General features: G+C 37.2%; 1 protein-coding gene across 10 annotated transcripts in view; it reads left to right on the top strand.

Annotated features, from left to right (window-relative positions):
- The window catches only part of Strada (STE20 related adaptor alpha), a 32,963-nt gene that overhangs the window by 4,500 nt on the left and 12,188 nt on the right, over positions 1-16,275 (top strand). For 2 of the 10 annotated variants that reach the window (XM_015504796.2, XM_048798143.1), the window contains exons 2-4: positions 4,685-4,759; positions 6,364-6,421; positions 9,472-9,500. The exons of 1 other annotated variant lie outside the window; for it this stretch is intronic. In XM_015504796.2, the coding sequence (XP_015360282.1) occupies positions 4,724-4,759; positions 6,364-6,421; positions 9,472-9,500 (123 nt within the window). In that variant the 5' untranslated portion in view covers positions 4,685-4,723. Of the gene's footprint in view, positions 1-2,260; positions 2,280-4,684; positions 4,760-6,363; positions 6,422-9,471; positions 9,501-16,275 lie in introns of those variants that run through there. 7 more of the 10 variants (XM_015504798.2, XM_048798146.1, XM_015504797.2 and 4 more) reach the window with 5 other exon arrangements.

Below are 16,275 nucleotides of genomic sequence, written 5' to 3'. Positions count from 1 at the left end.
GCCCTCCCCCCCCCCCCCCTTTTTTTTTTTGAGACAGGGTCTCGCTAAGTTGCTTAGGGTTTTGCTGAGTTTGCCCAGGCTGTTTTTTTTTAAGAATTTTAATATTTATTTTTTAGTTTTCGGCGGACACAACATCTTTGTTTGTATGTGGTGCTGAGGATGGAACCCGGGCCGCACGCATGCCAGGAGAGTGCGCTACTGCTTGAGCCACATCCCAGCCCCCCAGGCTGGTTTTGAATTTACAGTCTTCCTGCCTCTCCCTCTAGAGTCACTGGGATTACAGTGTTGTACCACCACACTGGCTTCTCTGAGTTATTTTTACCTCTCCCCTTCCCCATTCTTGTGCAGAACATTCTTTAGAATGTTTTTTGAAACAAGATTTCTCAAATATTAGTTAATGTGATGATCCACATATCAGCATTACTACCACCTGGGAGCAGGTTAGAACTGGCAGGCCTCATTCTGAAACAAAATTTGCATTTTAGTAAAACCCCCATATGTTTTGCATACACAGTAAAGTTTGAGAGACACTGTTTTATACCACTGTTGTGTGTTTGTCATCTTTCTGTTCAAAACCTACAGTGGCTTCCTACTGCCTGCTGAATAAAATCCATACTCCAGCATGCATTGAAGGCCTATAGATTGTCCTCATATATGTGGAATTCTGCTTCTGTAACTGCCCTCACGTTAATTGGAGAATACATGCAAGGTGTTTGCAGTATGGCAGGCACTATTGTAGAAACTGGAAGACGCACACCTGTAGACAGGACAACATAAGCATTAAATAAATCAGGAGCTTATGCTAGTTCTGGCTTGGAATTCCCGTGTTTATTCATTCTCTTTTCCTTTCCAGTACTGGGGATTGAACGTGGGAGTGCTTTACCACTAAGCTACATCCCCAGGCCTTTTTATTTTATTTATTATTGGGGATAACTCAGGGGCACTCGACCACTGAGCCACATCCTCAGTGTATTTTGTATTTTATTTAGAGACAGAGTCTCACTAAGTGGCTTAATGCCTCTATTTTGTTGAGGCTGGCTTTGAACTTACCATCCTCTTGCCTCAACTTCCCAAGCCACTGGGATTACAGGCATGTGCCACCATGCCCAGCTTTTTTAAATTTTATTTTTGAAACAGTTTTACTAAGTTGCTCAGGCTGGCCCTGAATTAGGGGTCCTCTTGACTCAGCCTCGTAGTAGATGGAATGACAGGCATGTGTAGCAGAATTCCCACTTTTTTGAAGTCCTGTTTGACGTTCCAGGTTCACTACAGTTGATAGCATTCTTCCTCTTTGCTGAACTCTATAAGAAATTACCCATTGCTAATTTCTACTTATACACTTCCCTGTCCTGCTATTTGTTTCTACCACTAATTTATAAGCTCCTTACTTTCCAGGAATGTGTCATGTCATATCTTTTTGTGTTGCTAAGGCCAGGTACCAGGGCCCTGTCAGAGGATGTACACATTTAAGGATGATGAAACTGTGTGGTTATCCTTTAAGTCCCGTCCTCAGCATACACTCTGTGTCTTTAAGATTAGCTAGAGATGCCACACCCAGTCTAAGTGTACAAGCTTCTCCATAATAGTTATTCTTTCTATTAGTGCTCTTAATGTAAATATCACATTATTCTAGTGCTAATACTTAGAGACAGCTTGTGGAAAGTATATAGGATTTAGTCATGCTGGTCAAGACAGGCCTCCTTTTCACTTTTCTTCAGGATATTCATAGCCTTGAATACCAGTAGAATCTTTTAAATATCATTTAAATCTGCTTTTAAGTAATGAAGTTATTTCTGGGATGGGTATAGCTTAATGGTAAAGTGCTTGCCTAGCATGTGTGAGGCCTTGTATTCAATCTCCAGCACTGCAGAACAAACAGAACTGTTTCTGTGTCTGTCCAGTAGTAATATTGCTAAAGAAAGGAAGCTATTTCTGTATCTGTTCACTAGGAATATTGCTTTGCTCATGTTTTATGGTGTTAACTAACATGTGTGCGCGTGCATGTGTTTGCACTAGAGATTGATCCCAGGACTGCTCTTTTACTGAGTTACATCCCCCACCGTTTTTAAAATTTTGAGACAGTGTCTCTAGATTGCTCAAGATGGCCTTGAATTTGCCATCTGATGCTGGGACTATAGTTGTACACATCATGCCTGGCTCAGCATAATGATTTTAATGTTATACAAAGTTTATTTGTAAAAATGAACTAGGAAAGTCCTTTAACATTTATGTAACGTATACTCTTAGTCCTTAGGTAGAGCTTCTCTCAGCCATCTCAGGTATGTGTGTGTGTGTGTGTGTATATATATATATATATATATATATATATANTATATATATATATATATATATATATATATTTAGTAACTGTATCAAAGAAAACACATGCATGCAGTTTTAAAGATAATGGTACAATGAGCTAATAAAAGCAGTGTCTCCTTGGAAAGAAGTATGTTAGCTTCGCTAGTCATTCTTCTTACTCTCTTCCCCTTTTATCTCACATCTCTGTCAACCAAACCTTTCCCTTCATATTATCAAACTCAAAGACATTCCAATTCTGTTCTATAACTATAATTAAGCATCATGCTTTGTCGTTCCATTCTAAAACTTGAAAGCTAATAATGAATTATTACAATTTTTTAAGCATTGTTCACTAAAGAGCCAAGTGGTATTCTTCACTATAGTTCCATTGTTTTAACCTTGCCATTCAAGGTCAAGTGTATTGATCCTGCTATCTATCTATCTATTTATTTATTTACAGTATTGGGCCTTGTACCCAGGGCCTCACACATGGTAGGCAAGTGTTTTACCACTGAGCTGCACCCCCAGCTCTTTCTTTATCTTATTTTGAGAGAAGGTCTCTTGAACTTATGGTTCTTCTGCCTTAGCCTCCCAAGTAGCTGGAATGAGAGGTATGTACCATGATGCCAGGCTTGAAATGAAATTTTTTTAAAATTGTGAATTGTTGTTGAATTTTGTCAGATGCTTTTTCTTCATCTATTGAGATGATTGTATTTTTTTCTCATTTACTTAGTTAATAAGGTAAAATTAAATTACTATTTTATTTATTTATTTTTGGCAGTACTGGGGCTTGAACTCAGGGCATTCTACCACTGAACTACATCCCCACCTCCCCCATTTTATTTTATTTTTTTAGTTGTCAATAGACCTTTATTTTATTTATTTATATGCGGTGCTGAGAATCAAACCCAGGGCCTTACAGTGCTAGGCAAGTGCTCTTCCATTGAGCCATAACCCCAGGCCAACATCCCCGACCTTTTAAGATTTAATTTAATTTAATTATTTTTAAGACAGGGGCTCACTAAGTTGCCCAGGCTGGCCTTGAACTTGCAATTCTCCTGCCTCAGCCCCCCAAATTACTGGGATTATAGGTATGCGTTACTGCACTGCCTAATTATTTTTTTGATTCCTTAAAATTATTCTTTCTTTATCAGCAACTAAAAAACCCACTTTTTTATATATTAATTCTTGGGTTTTTTTTTTTTATTGTTGTTGTTTTGGGGATCAAATCCAGGGGTGTTCTACCACTGAGCTACATCCCCAGCCCTTTTTTAAATTTTGAGACAGGTTTTCACTAAGTTACTGAGGCTGACCTGTCTCAGCCTTCTGAGCCACTGGAATTAACAGGCATAGCCCCTGTGCCTAGTTCATTTATTCATTTTGAATGTTAAATCAGTCTTTCTTTCCTGAGATAAACCCTACTTGGTCATGGTGCATTATGTTTTTAGCCCTTCTGGATATAAATTTTTAAACTATGACTGACAGATCAAATAAGATGGGATAGTGGGGAGAAGATACATTCAAGAAAGAGTAAAACTTCTTGGAAACTTTTGACTATGAATTGTTAATTTAATAAAAAATTATATTAGAACGATGTTGGGAGATTGAGGGCAGTCAGTAAGGTTGAGGAAGGTGAATAGAACTTAGTTTTCATCTACCATGATAAGAAATTAGTAGGTTAATGTCTAAGACGGATAAGTCATAGTCATATAGACATTATTTAAGGAGGTGATAAAAAGAAAATAGCCAAAAGAATTGAAGGTAATTCCTTCTGGAAACAGGTAAGTGAGAGATTGGGTCAAGAGAAATTTAAAAATTAGAGAAAACCAAATAATAACCGGCTTCTCTTTTCTCATAGCAACTGCAGAATTTCAGCCAGGCATGATGGCGTAGGACTATAATCCCAGTGATTTGGGAGTCTGAGGCAGAGGATTGCAAGTTCTAGGCCAGCCTCAGCAACTTAGCAAAATCCTATCTCAAAATAAAAAATAAAAAGGACTGGGAATGTAGCTCATTGGTAAAGTACCCCTGTGTTCAGTCCTCAGTATTAAAAAAAAGAAGAAGAAAAGAAAAGAAATTTTAGAGTTTCAAGATGTACTTGACCAAAGTATATCCAAGTTTATTGTCACTCAAAATTTCTCTAAACAAATACTTAGAAGCTAGCAACTTATAGATCTAGTGTAAGTTTTTGTTAATCAAAAGATATTTCTTCTTTTTTTTTTTTAATCTTTATTTTATTTTTTATGTGGTGTTGAGGATCGAACCCAGGGCCTTGCACATGCTAAGTGAGTGCTTTATCGCTGAGCCACAATCCCAGCCCCTCAAAAGATATTTCTATGAAAGGATATTTGACTAACTCAACCTATTTCTGTTTTCCTTTTAGGTTTAAGTTTTTGAAAATAGAACTACATATTAAGAACTCATGTCTTTTCTTGTAAGTAAACCAGAGAGAATTAGGGTGAGTGTTTCCATTTTTCTGACTTTACTAGTTTTCTTGTTTAAAAAGTAAAGTGTTTTGGCAGATGTCATAGGTGGGTTTTTTGTGTGATGCTCAGAATCATGCAGAAGTGAGGAATGTAGGAAGTAAGGTAGATGTTGCAATCTTTACTCCTGAGAGAAGAACTTGCAGGCAAGAGACACAGTATGTACTGCCAGCCTGTCTAATGGGAAAAAAATAAGAAAGTGTGAGCTGGATGTAGTGGCACACACCTATAATCCCAGTGGCTCAGGAGGTTGAGGCAGGAGGATAGTGAGTTCAAAGCCAGCCTTGGCAAATCCAAGAACTAAGCAACTCAGTGAGACCCTGTCTCTAAATAAAATACAAAATAGGGCTGGGGATGTGGCTTAGTGGTTGAGTGTCCCTGAGTTTAACCCCTGGTACCAAAAAAAGAAGGAAGATAGTGTCATATTTATGAATAAATATCACTTATAAGCTAAATGACTTAAAGTAGATACTATTTTCCAATGTAGATACTGTTAACAATCAATCTTTTCCTGTTTTTTTTTTAATGGGTTAATGTTAGTTAATCTTTTTTTTTTCCAGTAATGGGAATTGAACCCAGGGGTACTCTACATTCCCCAAACCCTTTTTATTTTTTACTTTGAGACAGGGTCTTAGTAAATTACTGAGGCTGACCTCAAACTTGTGATCCTGCCTCAGCTTCCAGAGTCACTGGTATTATAGAGGTGTACCACCAAGTCTAGCTCTTTTTATTTTATGTTTATGTATATAAGAATAATTTATTTTTGTAAAAACTAAACATTGGTGTTAATTAAGAAGAAAAAGTATCTCTCTCCTTAGCCTAAACTCTGCTCAGCGGAAAGAATGCTTCCATGCCAAACTTTAACACTAGTCTTTAAGTGAAATACAATCTTTAATTCCATTGCTTTTAAATACGAACTACTTCTCCATTTTAACCAAGTGAAATCACTGATCAGTATGATGGAAATCTAATACTCACTTGAAGTGGGCCAGTTAAGCAAACCATAGAGTGATCCTGCTAGTTTGGTCCTTGGGAAAATGGTAGACAATGTAAGCTTGGATGTCTTCAGAAACCCCAGTGGATAAAAGAATATGCAACTTACTGTGTTTCCTTTGCAAACTAATGGAGGCTTGTGAAGAGCTATTGTTTCATTTTTGTTTTCTATGTTTGATTCCAGTAACACTTTTCAGATTGGCATTAATGATTCAAGTCATCTGTAAATAGATAGTTATAGAATGAATAAGATGGAAGAAAATGTAGTTTTTACATATAGGAAAGACAAAGGCATATTTCATTAGTAGTAATATATATTTATCATCTCTCAGATTTTAGGATTAGTTGACCTTTTACCTAATATTAGGTAAAGAGGAATTGAGAAAGGAATTAGTCTATTGTTTTTAGCTGATTTCAAGATTCTTTCAAAACTTCTATAGAAATGTATCCTAACTATACTGAATGATTCTGGTGGTGCTTGTTGTTGTTGTTGTAGTTGTGGTTTTGTTTGTCTTTCTAAAGGCTGATAGCTAATTTGTTCTGGCTTGGAAGAAATACTAATTCTCTTTGGGGTTTTCCTCTTTAGCGGTGGGTCTCGGAAAAGTTCATTGTTGAGGGCTTAAGAGATTTGGAACTATTTGGAGGTAAGTACGGTATGACACTTAGCCATCACTTCAGGATAAACATCACTATTCTTTAATTGATTAGATCAGTTTATATATAAATTAGCAATTCTTAGTGCAAGTGTTAGATTTATTTGGCTCCTTTTTGAGTGTATTACTTCCCAAAGATTTGAGGTCTAGTCTGACAATTGTCCTTGACCTGTCTTGATTGTTAGAAAGCCAGTACAGTATTTACTTAAAGGCAGATAAGTTTTTTCCTAAGTGTTTGTCCTATTGAAGTACACTTTATTTATTTATTTATTTATGGTGTTGGGGATTGAACCCAGGGCCTTGTGCATACAAGGCAAGCACTCTGCCAACTGAGCTATATCCCCAGCCCCTGAAGTACTTATTCTTAAAGGAAAAAAAATGTTTAAAATTCTATACCATTGAAGATTCTAAAAATAAAATGATGGTTCACAACAAAGGTAGCAATAACATAAAAGTTCTGGTTTTACTGATCCATTTAGTTGAGGCATTTTTTTTGTGGTAGAAATTATGAGACTTAAGAGTATTAGAGAAAATCTATCAGGGCAAAAATATCAACTATCCTAAATGTAGATTTCAGAAGTAAAGTACATTTGCAACTTTGAGGTTTAATAGACTGAGGCATTATTCTTTGGCCATTTGTGCTAAGTGAGCCTTCTGTGCAATGATGATTTTAATTTAGGGCAAAAAAAATTGCTTTCTATAAAAATAATAGTAGTAGAGCTCCTTTTTTTATGTGTGAATATCAAGATAGTCTCTTAGGTTCTAATAGCAAAAGAAACAGGTTATCAGATTGAGTGCATTGGTTCACATTACCCCCAAATAGGCTAAATAATTGGAAATTGAAACTTGTTTGTTACTAGGTGGTACCTATTAATTTTTCATAAGGCATCTCAAAGAAATTCTGAAATAGTATTATTTGTGAACTTTGTCAAAGTGTTGTTTCAGACAAATGAGAATTTAGAAGATGATAAGTTCTTTTTTTGTGTGAGTTACAAAGAGTAGAAATTAGCTACACAGTAAAGGAAAGATTAATGGAAAAAAAAACAGTACATTCTGGTCCGATTCTCATTTTCTTCCAATAATTAATGGTTATAAAATTGTTTAAAAGTAAACATTGGGGGCCGGGGTTTTGGCCCAGAATGCGTGAAGCACTGGGTTCAGTCCCCGGCACCACATAAAAATAAACAAATAAAATAAAGATATTGTGTCCATCTACAACTAAAAAAGTATTAAAAATAAATAAATAAAAATAAAAGTAAACATTAGGCCAGATGTTGTGGTGCTTACCTGTAATACCAGTGAATTGCGGAGGCTGAGGCAGATGGATCTCAAGTTCAAGGCCAGCCTCAGCAATTTAGTGACACCCTGTCTCAAAGTAAAAAATAAAAAGGGGCTGAGGAAAATAGCTTAGTGGTAGAGCACCCCCTGGGTTCAATACCCAGCACATCCCCCCCCAAAATAAAAATAAATAAAAGTTAACGTTGACATTAATGAAAATCAGTTTGCAAGTGTAATTTACAGTGAATTAGTTACAATATTCTAGTATAGTGACTTAAATGAATGAGTTTGGTATTTAGTGTCTTGAGTATTGGAGCTCTTGCTGTCTTTTGACTATGCCTTAGTTTCTGATCTAAGGAATAGGAAAAGGTTTTTCTTATAGCCTGATGAATTCTGTATTACCAAGTCTCATACAATCTCAAATTTGCCTTCTACTCTGGAAGGTTGAATTAGATTTATTTTAATCCATTCACCTGGCTTTTTACCTTGGACACTCTGACTTAAAGCAACTCTTTCTGTTGTCTGTATACCAGAAAACTGATATCTAATGCAATGTCTAGTAATATAGTTAGATGCTCTAATATATCTTATGAGAAGCATTTTTCTTGGTGACTAGACTTATTCCTCTGATTTTGTTTAAGATATTTAAAACTGTATAATTTAAGATAATGGCATTGTATATTACCTGAGTACTTTGTAGTTCAAAATCTTTAATGATTGTTTTCCCCAAGCTGGTGATCGAACCCAGGAGATCATGCATGCTAGGCAAGCCCTCTACCACTAAGCTGTCATCCTAGCTCCCACTTGAATGATTTTTTTTTTCACTTGTATGAAATGGGAAAAATCAAAAGCACGTACAGAATTTGTCTAATTGTAAAGCAGAAAATTGGGCTGGGGATGTGGCTCAAGCGGTAGGGCGCTTGCCTGGAATGTGCGGGGCGCTGGGTTCGATCCTCAGCACCACATAAAAATAAAATAAAGATGTTGTGTCCACCGAAAACTAAAAAATAAATATTAAAAAATTTAAAAAAAGAAAAGCAGAAAATTATTTCAGTTGTCCTGTAATTTGTTCACTTTCACTGAATAGCAGAGTGATAAAAAGCCCTTGCTTTATTTGCATTGAAAAGAGAATATATCTAACTTTGTAGAATCAAAATCAGAAATTACCCCTCATACATGTGCTACTGTATTAAAGGGCTTTTTACTTTGAAAACAAACATTGTTTTCTAGACCCTATACTTCCTAGGAAATAGCCAACCATCTCTGACTTTAAAATTAATTTTTAGAGTGCAGATATAGTGGTAGAGCAATTGTCTAACATGTGCTACACCCTGGGTTTGATTCTCAATACCATGAAAAGGAAAAAAAAAAACAAAAGAAGAAGAAGAAGAAAGAAAGAAACCAAAAGAAAATAACTTTTTAGTTTAGTATAAGACTGAAACCAGCCAATTCAAAGAGTCATTGTGTGCTGATGACAAGTAAATGTATGACAGAACTGTGGCAATTGAGTCATACCCAGTAAAGAATACCCATAGAGTAGTAGCCTTGCCAAGTTTTGAAGAGTGGAAGATTCGTGTTTAAAATCCTGTCTAGCTGTAGCATTTTCACTCTGTGTGTTTGTAGCGCTGTAGGCAGTTTTGCTGTAATGACTCTTAAGTGGATTCTATTAATAAATGTAGTCCTAAGTGCAGTAATGCTGTTCTGAATGTGGGTGTGTCTTTTGCTAAACAACAAAATGCCAACAATCAATTTCTTTACTCCAGAGCAGCCTCCGGGTGACACTCGGAGAAAAGTAAGTGATTTTCTAGGCTCTTGCACCATGGCTGTTGCATGAAGATGACTTATTGTGAAAGTTTGTGTGTTTTGTTGGCTTATTATGTTAAGTTTCTGCCTCTCTATCTTTGAGCTTTATTTGTAGTATAATTCTTTTACTTGTGGGGATTCAGGTTTCACCCTGGAAGGACTTTGATGTACAGTTCGAAGAGTGAAAATGTCTCAGACACTTTTTTTCTCTTCTGGTATTAAGTTCTCTTCCTAACCACCCTCCTAATTGTCCACCCCCCACCGCCCCCAAAATAAGTTTCTCCAGTCTGAATTCTGGCTGGTGACGCTAAATTCTCCAATCTTAGTCTATTAATAATAGATTACAGTCTTTGAAAATAATATAAATCTCTGTCTAGATTATAAGTCAGGACTTCAAGTCTCCTACCTTAAATAATAAAGCCGAAATTAAAAATTTCAAAACTAATAATTTGCTTTTTCTATTGGCAAAAACTGCAAGATTTGCTCTGCTTCCTCCTCTTCTGGTTTATTTTACCTAAGTAAATAGTACCAGATGAGTGCAGTGTACCAGGATGCGTTGGAAAATGTGAGTCAGTGTCTTTAAGAAACAGTCTAAGTAGAGTTCTAACTCAGTAAGGATTACAGACTCTTGTACCTTTTGCAGGTAGCCCCAAGGGTGAATGAAGAATGATGGTGGTGACTTGGAATTTCTCTGATTAAAGCTTTGACTGTGCTCATGGAGGCTGTCAGGAGCACTTCTCTACCAGATCCAAATACTTTCCATTCAGGAGATCCAAAAAGTTCCCTTGTAGGATGATTTTTTTTTCCAGAGTACCATGCCAGTTGTATATAATTTTTATATATTCAGATCTGTCAGTGTTATGCCAAAAGCTATCCTGGGTGAAACCTATGGAAAGTTGAATGTGTTCATTTGGAAGCATTTCATGAGTATTGTCTTTGTATGCTTTATTGTATTTTGTTTTAAACTGTTTAAACAAAGTTATCATTGTATGATCATTTCTAGATGTCAATAGTTTATGTATTTTCCTTTTTTTTACAGTACTGGGGTTTGAACCTGGGGTACTTTACCACTGAGCTACATCCCCAAACCTTTTTTATTTTGAGATAGGGTATGCTAAGTTGCTAGGCTGGTTTCCAACTTGTGATCATTCTTTCTCAGCCTCCAGAATAACTAGGATTATAGATGTGGGCCACCACATCTGACTTTATATATTTTTCAAATACTTGGAAATGAATAAAATGTTTTTCATGGTATAGGAAACTAATAAGATCTTAATAGTATTGGTTTATTTGCCTGAACAGTTTGAGATTATACATCATACTAATAAAACTATGCATGCTGCATTTAAACACAATAGGCTAAATATTTCATTCTTTTTATTGATTTAGACCTTTTTTAAGTCTCAAATAGTATAATGAACTAACTTCCCTTTCTTGTGTCAATATCAGACCAGACATCTTTCATAATATTGCTTTTGTGCTGGGTGTACTGGCACTATGATCCTAGTGACTCAGGTGGCTGAAGCAGGAGAGACCCTGTTTCAACATAAAAAGTAAAGAGAAGTGTGGATGTAGTTCAGTGGTTAAGCATTCCTAGGTTCAATTCTGGTACAAAAACAAAGAACTGCCTTTCTTTTTCTTTTTTTTTTTTTTTTTTTTAAGGGGAGGGTAATGGGAATTGAACACAAGGGTACTTTGTCACTTAGTTATATCACCATCCCTTTTTATTTTTTTATTTTGAGACACGTTCTTGCAAAATTGCTAAGGTAAGCCTTAGATTTAGTCCTCCTGTCTCAGCCACCTGAGTTGCTAGGATTACAGGTGTGTGCCACCACACCCATCTTGCCTTTGTTTCTTAGTTTGTTTGCTTTCATAAGTGAAAGTTAGGCTGTCTAACTTCAGACCTAAAGAATATTCACAAAGTAGAAAGCCTCCATTTTAGGATTGTTTCTAGTGAGTTGGGGTCAGTGAGGCAGAGGAACCACAGCAATCACTAGCGTAGATGATTTCATGCAATTCCCAATTGCCCATGAACTGTAATCCCAATTACCTAAAGAATTTTTCTACCTTCCTTCTTTTTCCCTCCCTCTCTTTCTTTGTGGTGCTGTGGATTGCACTTAGGGCCTCATACATGCCAGGCAAGTACTCTAGCCCTGGGCTACACCCCAGCCCAAGAATTTTATTTTCTAAAACTGACACTTTTGAATAGTTTTCTGTACTCCAGGATAGTAGAAATATTTGTCAAGTTGCTAACTAAGCACATCAATAGTTTAGTGAATGTGTTGAGGTAGCCAGCCCCAGGTTAAATGAAAAATGATGATGGTGACTGGGAATTTCTCTTTGATGAAAGCTTTGACTTGCCTTTGACTTGGTTTGTTTGTTTCCTCAAAAAGAGCACATCTTAATGTGAAGCCTAGTGAGACAGTATATTTTCTAAGTGTCCCTGACATGGAAGGACATAGGTAGTAACAGTGAATTATTTGTAGTTTTTCCAAAGGCAGTTATTTACTTTTTGGTACAGGGATTGGACCCGAGGGAGCTTTGCCACTGAGCTACATCTCCAACTCTTTTTTTTTTTAAGAGAGAGAGAGAATTTTTTAATATTTATTTTTTAGTTTTCGGTGGCACAACATCTTTATTTTATTTTTATGTGGTGCTGAGGATCGAACCCAGCGCCCCGTGCATGCCAGGCGAGCGCACTACCGCTTGAGCCATATCACCAGCCCCACTTTTTATTTTTTAATTTGAGACATGGTCTCACTAAATTGTCATAGCTGACCTCAAATTTTGATCCTTCTGCCTCGGCCTCCTGAGTTGCTGGGATTATAGGCAGAAAACCTCCTCATTTCAAACTTTGATTGAATGATTTTTGTTTTTTAAATATGTGTCAAGACAGGGATGGGGATGTGGCTCAAGCGGTAGCACGCTCGCCTGGCATGCGTGTGGCCCGGGTTCAATCCTCAACACCACTTACAAAGATGTTGTGTCCGCTGAAAACTAAAAAAAATAAATATTAAAAATAATAAATAAATAAATAAATATGTGTCAAGACAGACAAGGTTCCTTTCTTGTGAAGCTTGGCATTCTAATGGAGAAGATTGGAAATAGATAAACAAACTGCAGTGATGGCTACCATGAAGAAAGTAAAGCAAGGAAAATAATTAGGAGTCTACTTTGCCTGACAGTCTTCTCTGAAGAGACAACTTTTTTTTGGTACCAAGGATTGAACCCAGGGGCACTTTACCACAGAGCCACATCCTCACCATCCCCCTTTTTTTAATATCTAGAGGTAGGGTTTTGCTGAGCTGTTTAGTGCTTGCTAAATTGCTGAGGCTGGCTTTGAACTTGCAATCCTCCTGCCTCAGTCTCCCTAGCTGCTGGGATTACAAGCATGTGCCACCACACCTGGCTTGAAGAGACAACATTTAAGTGACACCTCTATGTTGAATTGAGACAGCAATGAGAAAATGGCAGGGAGAGTGGTAAGGGAAGAGATCAGAGAGGTGGGCAGAGGTCAGATCATGTGAAGAATCATAGGCCAGAATAAGAAGTTTGGGTCTGAAAGCAACCCACTGAGTTTTCTGGTAACAGGTGACATTGATTTTATTGAGAGCAAGAGTATGTGCAGAGGCTAGAAGTTGAGAATAGGATACTTAAAGACTGACGTAGCATCATAAACTCTAAACACATGGGGAGTTGTCATTCCAGAGTTCATGGTTTAGACTTCTTGCTCAAATTGCTGCTCCAATTTTCTCTTGTATCTTTCTCACTTGTGTGAAGTACGTGGCAGGTAGTAACCAGTATTTTAAGATTGTTTTAAAGACAAGATCATGGGGGCTGGAATTGTGGCTCAGTGGTGGCACACTTGCCTGGCATGTGCAAGACATGAGGTTCGATTCTTAGCACCATAAATAAATAAATAAAGGCCTATCAACAACTAAAAATAAATAAATAAATAAAGTTTAAAAAAAAAAGACAAGCTCATTTCAAAGAGTTACAGTGACATTAAATGATCCTAGAATTGGTTTCCAGAGATAACTGTAAGAAGCAAAATAAATCAGGGACTAGGGCTGTGACTTAGTGGTAGAGTACTTGCCTTGCACGTGTGAGGCACTGGGTTTGATCCTCAGCACCACGTATAAGTAAATAAAGGTATTGTGTCCATCTACAACTAAAAAAAAAATTTAAAACAAAATAAATCAACTATTGATGAAGCTCCACTTAGGATTCTGTTTCTTCCATTTTCTGTGCCATTTTGTTTATTGAATGGCAAGTCATCAAAAGTAAACAGCAATAGAAGGAGAAGAATAGAATAACACATATTGAATACCTGTTATATAGCAGGCAGCTATCGTCTTGATATATTTTATATCATTTTATAGTTACAACAAGCCTGCAAGATGGGAATTATACTGCTGCTGAGAAAGCTGACCACCAAGAGATAAGAATGACTTACCTTGGTTCGAAGGGCAAGTGATAGACCTGAATTCAAATTCTGCCTCTGTCAGGCTCCTGAGGCTATGATCTTTGTGTTATACCATATGTTTCACTTAAAATAGCATTTTCTTTCCCAAAGATTAGCAGATGTTAGGCATCAAAAGTTTCTTAGACAGCCATAATTGGGAAATGGTGGGTTAAAAGAAGTTGAATAAGTAGTTTAGTACTTCCTTATGCTTTGGGTATGGGAGTATGAGACCCTATCAAAAAAAAAAAAAAAATGGCTGGGGATGTGTCTCAACTTATTAATTCTAAGTTACCCAGGGTCTCACTAATTAGAGGAATAACACAACAGTGAAAGTGGTGAACAGCTATATGGCTAAGTCTTAGCAATACTAAAAATAGACCAAGTTAGAAATGGAATTTGTTAAAAGTGGTCAGTTTTGCTTGACTAACTTCTTCTTAGTTCTTAGTGTCAGCATAAGTGGTGAGGAGTAGAATCCTACTTCACTTCTTTCCCCATAGATATTGTCAACTGTTTTGAAATAAGATGTTCCATAAACATCAACCTATCAAGGGATTATATTAATTTCCCTGGCCTGGGCCCAGATCTTGTCTGTGCTATGTACTCACATTTTGAATTTTGAATTTCATCTCCTTGGCCCTTATTTTTGGTATTGAAAAATAGAGATATCTACTTCACTGAGCTATAGGGAAGATCAAATACAATATGGAAATGCTCTGAAAAATATATTATATTTAAATAACAGATTTAAACATGACTTTCTTTTGTAAGGTAATTTTTTGGGAGGTTGAGGGTACCAGGGATTGAATTTAGGAGCACTTGGCCACTGAGTTACATCCCCAGCCCTATTTTGTATTTTATTTTGAGACAGGGTCTCTCTGAGTTGCTTAGCGCCTCGCTATATTGCTGAGGCTGGCTTTGAACTCTAGCTCCTCCTGCCTCTGTCTCTAATCTCTCAAACCATTGGGATTACAGGTGTGCGCCACCACGCCCAGCTAAGCATGACCATTTTTATGGGCTCCTATGCAGAGCCACTTCCTTGGTGATTGTTCAAATACTGCCTTGTCAGAACATTCTCTACTTGGATCTTTCTAGCTAGTGCTGAGCCAACAACCCTTCATGTATTCACAAAGATTTTTTTTTTTTTTTTTTTTCTGACTAGGGACCAGGTTTTTCTTTTTGTTTTGACACGAGGGATTGAACCCAAGGGTATTTTACCACTCGGTCATATCCTTAACCCTTTTCATTTTTTATTTTCAGACAGGGTCTCACTAAGTTGCTTAGACTCTCACTAAATTGCTGAGGCTGACCTCAAACTTGATCCTGCTGCCTCAGAGTCCTGAGTTGCTGGGATTACAGGCATACACCACCACTCCTGGCTAGGGACCAGATTTCTGAATGTAGCATATGACATATAAGCTGGCCTTGGGTCTCTCCATTTTAGTTGAATACACATCTGAAGAAAAAGGGTCTAGCATGGTGGTACACACCTCTAAACCCAGTGACTCAGGAGGCTGAGGCAGGAGGATCACAAGCTTGAGGTTAGCCTGGGCAATTTAGCAAGACCCTGTCTCAAAATAAAAAAATAAAAAGGGCTAAGAATTTAGCTTAGTGGTAAAGTGCCCCTGGGTTCAATCCCTTGTTATTCCCTCCCTCCAAAAAAGAAAAGAGTGTCAAAAAGAAAGAGAAATATAGATCCCAAGCCACACAAATAAATTTAAGTCAAGAAGAAGAAAACCAAGCCATTTAGATGAAGAAGAGCTGTTGTGTGCCGTGTGTTTTGCTTTCAACACTCAGACATTGTTGAACACCTTCCTTTAGGCCCTCAAAAGTCCAGAGGCATAACTCCCCCATCTATGTGGCAGGGCAGGGCTCTGGCTTCATTTGTAGCATGAGAGCACAGAAGGAGGGAGCAGGTTGCTTCTGCAGCTGGGGATACAGCTGAGAACTGGCAGCTCTGTTCCTGACCTGCAGCTCAGTGCCTGCATTGTCACCTTGCTTTATTTGGAAAATTAGGGAATGACTAGCCTGGGCTCTTGGGTTATTTAAGAGAGGACTACTTCTAGCCACATTTTCCACACAGCAAGATTTAGCACTTGATCTTTTTGAGATCTTGCAGTTAGGTCCTTAAAAGCAAGACCCTCAAAGAGAAGGAAATTCAAGAGACCTCTCTACCTTTCTATCCCCCTTCTTTTTTCTACATATGCCTTTCTCTAGACATCCTTGCCCCAAGTAAGAATTTCATAGATATTCCATATGCCATAGTTTATGGCATTCCTCTTTTTTTTTTTTTTAACAAGTG

Source organism: Marmota marmota, unplaced genomic scaffold (assembly GCF_001458135.2).
Source record: "Marmota marmota marmota unplaced genomic scaffold, marMar, whole genome shotgun sequence".
Lineage (NCBI taxonomy): Eukaryota > Metazoa > Chordata > Mammalia > Rodentia > Sciuridae > Marmota > Marmota marmota.
Note: the sequence above shows the minus strand (reverse complement) of the source record. Positions and strands in the feature narration are given on the sequence as shown.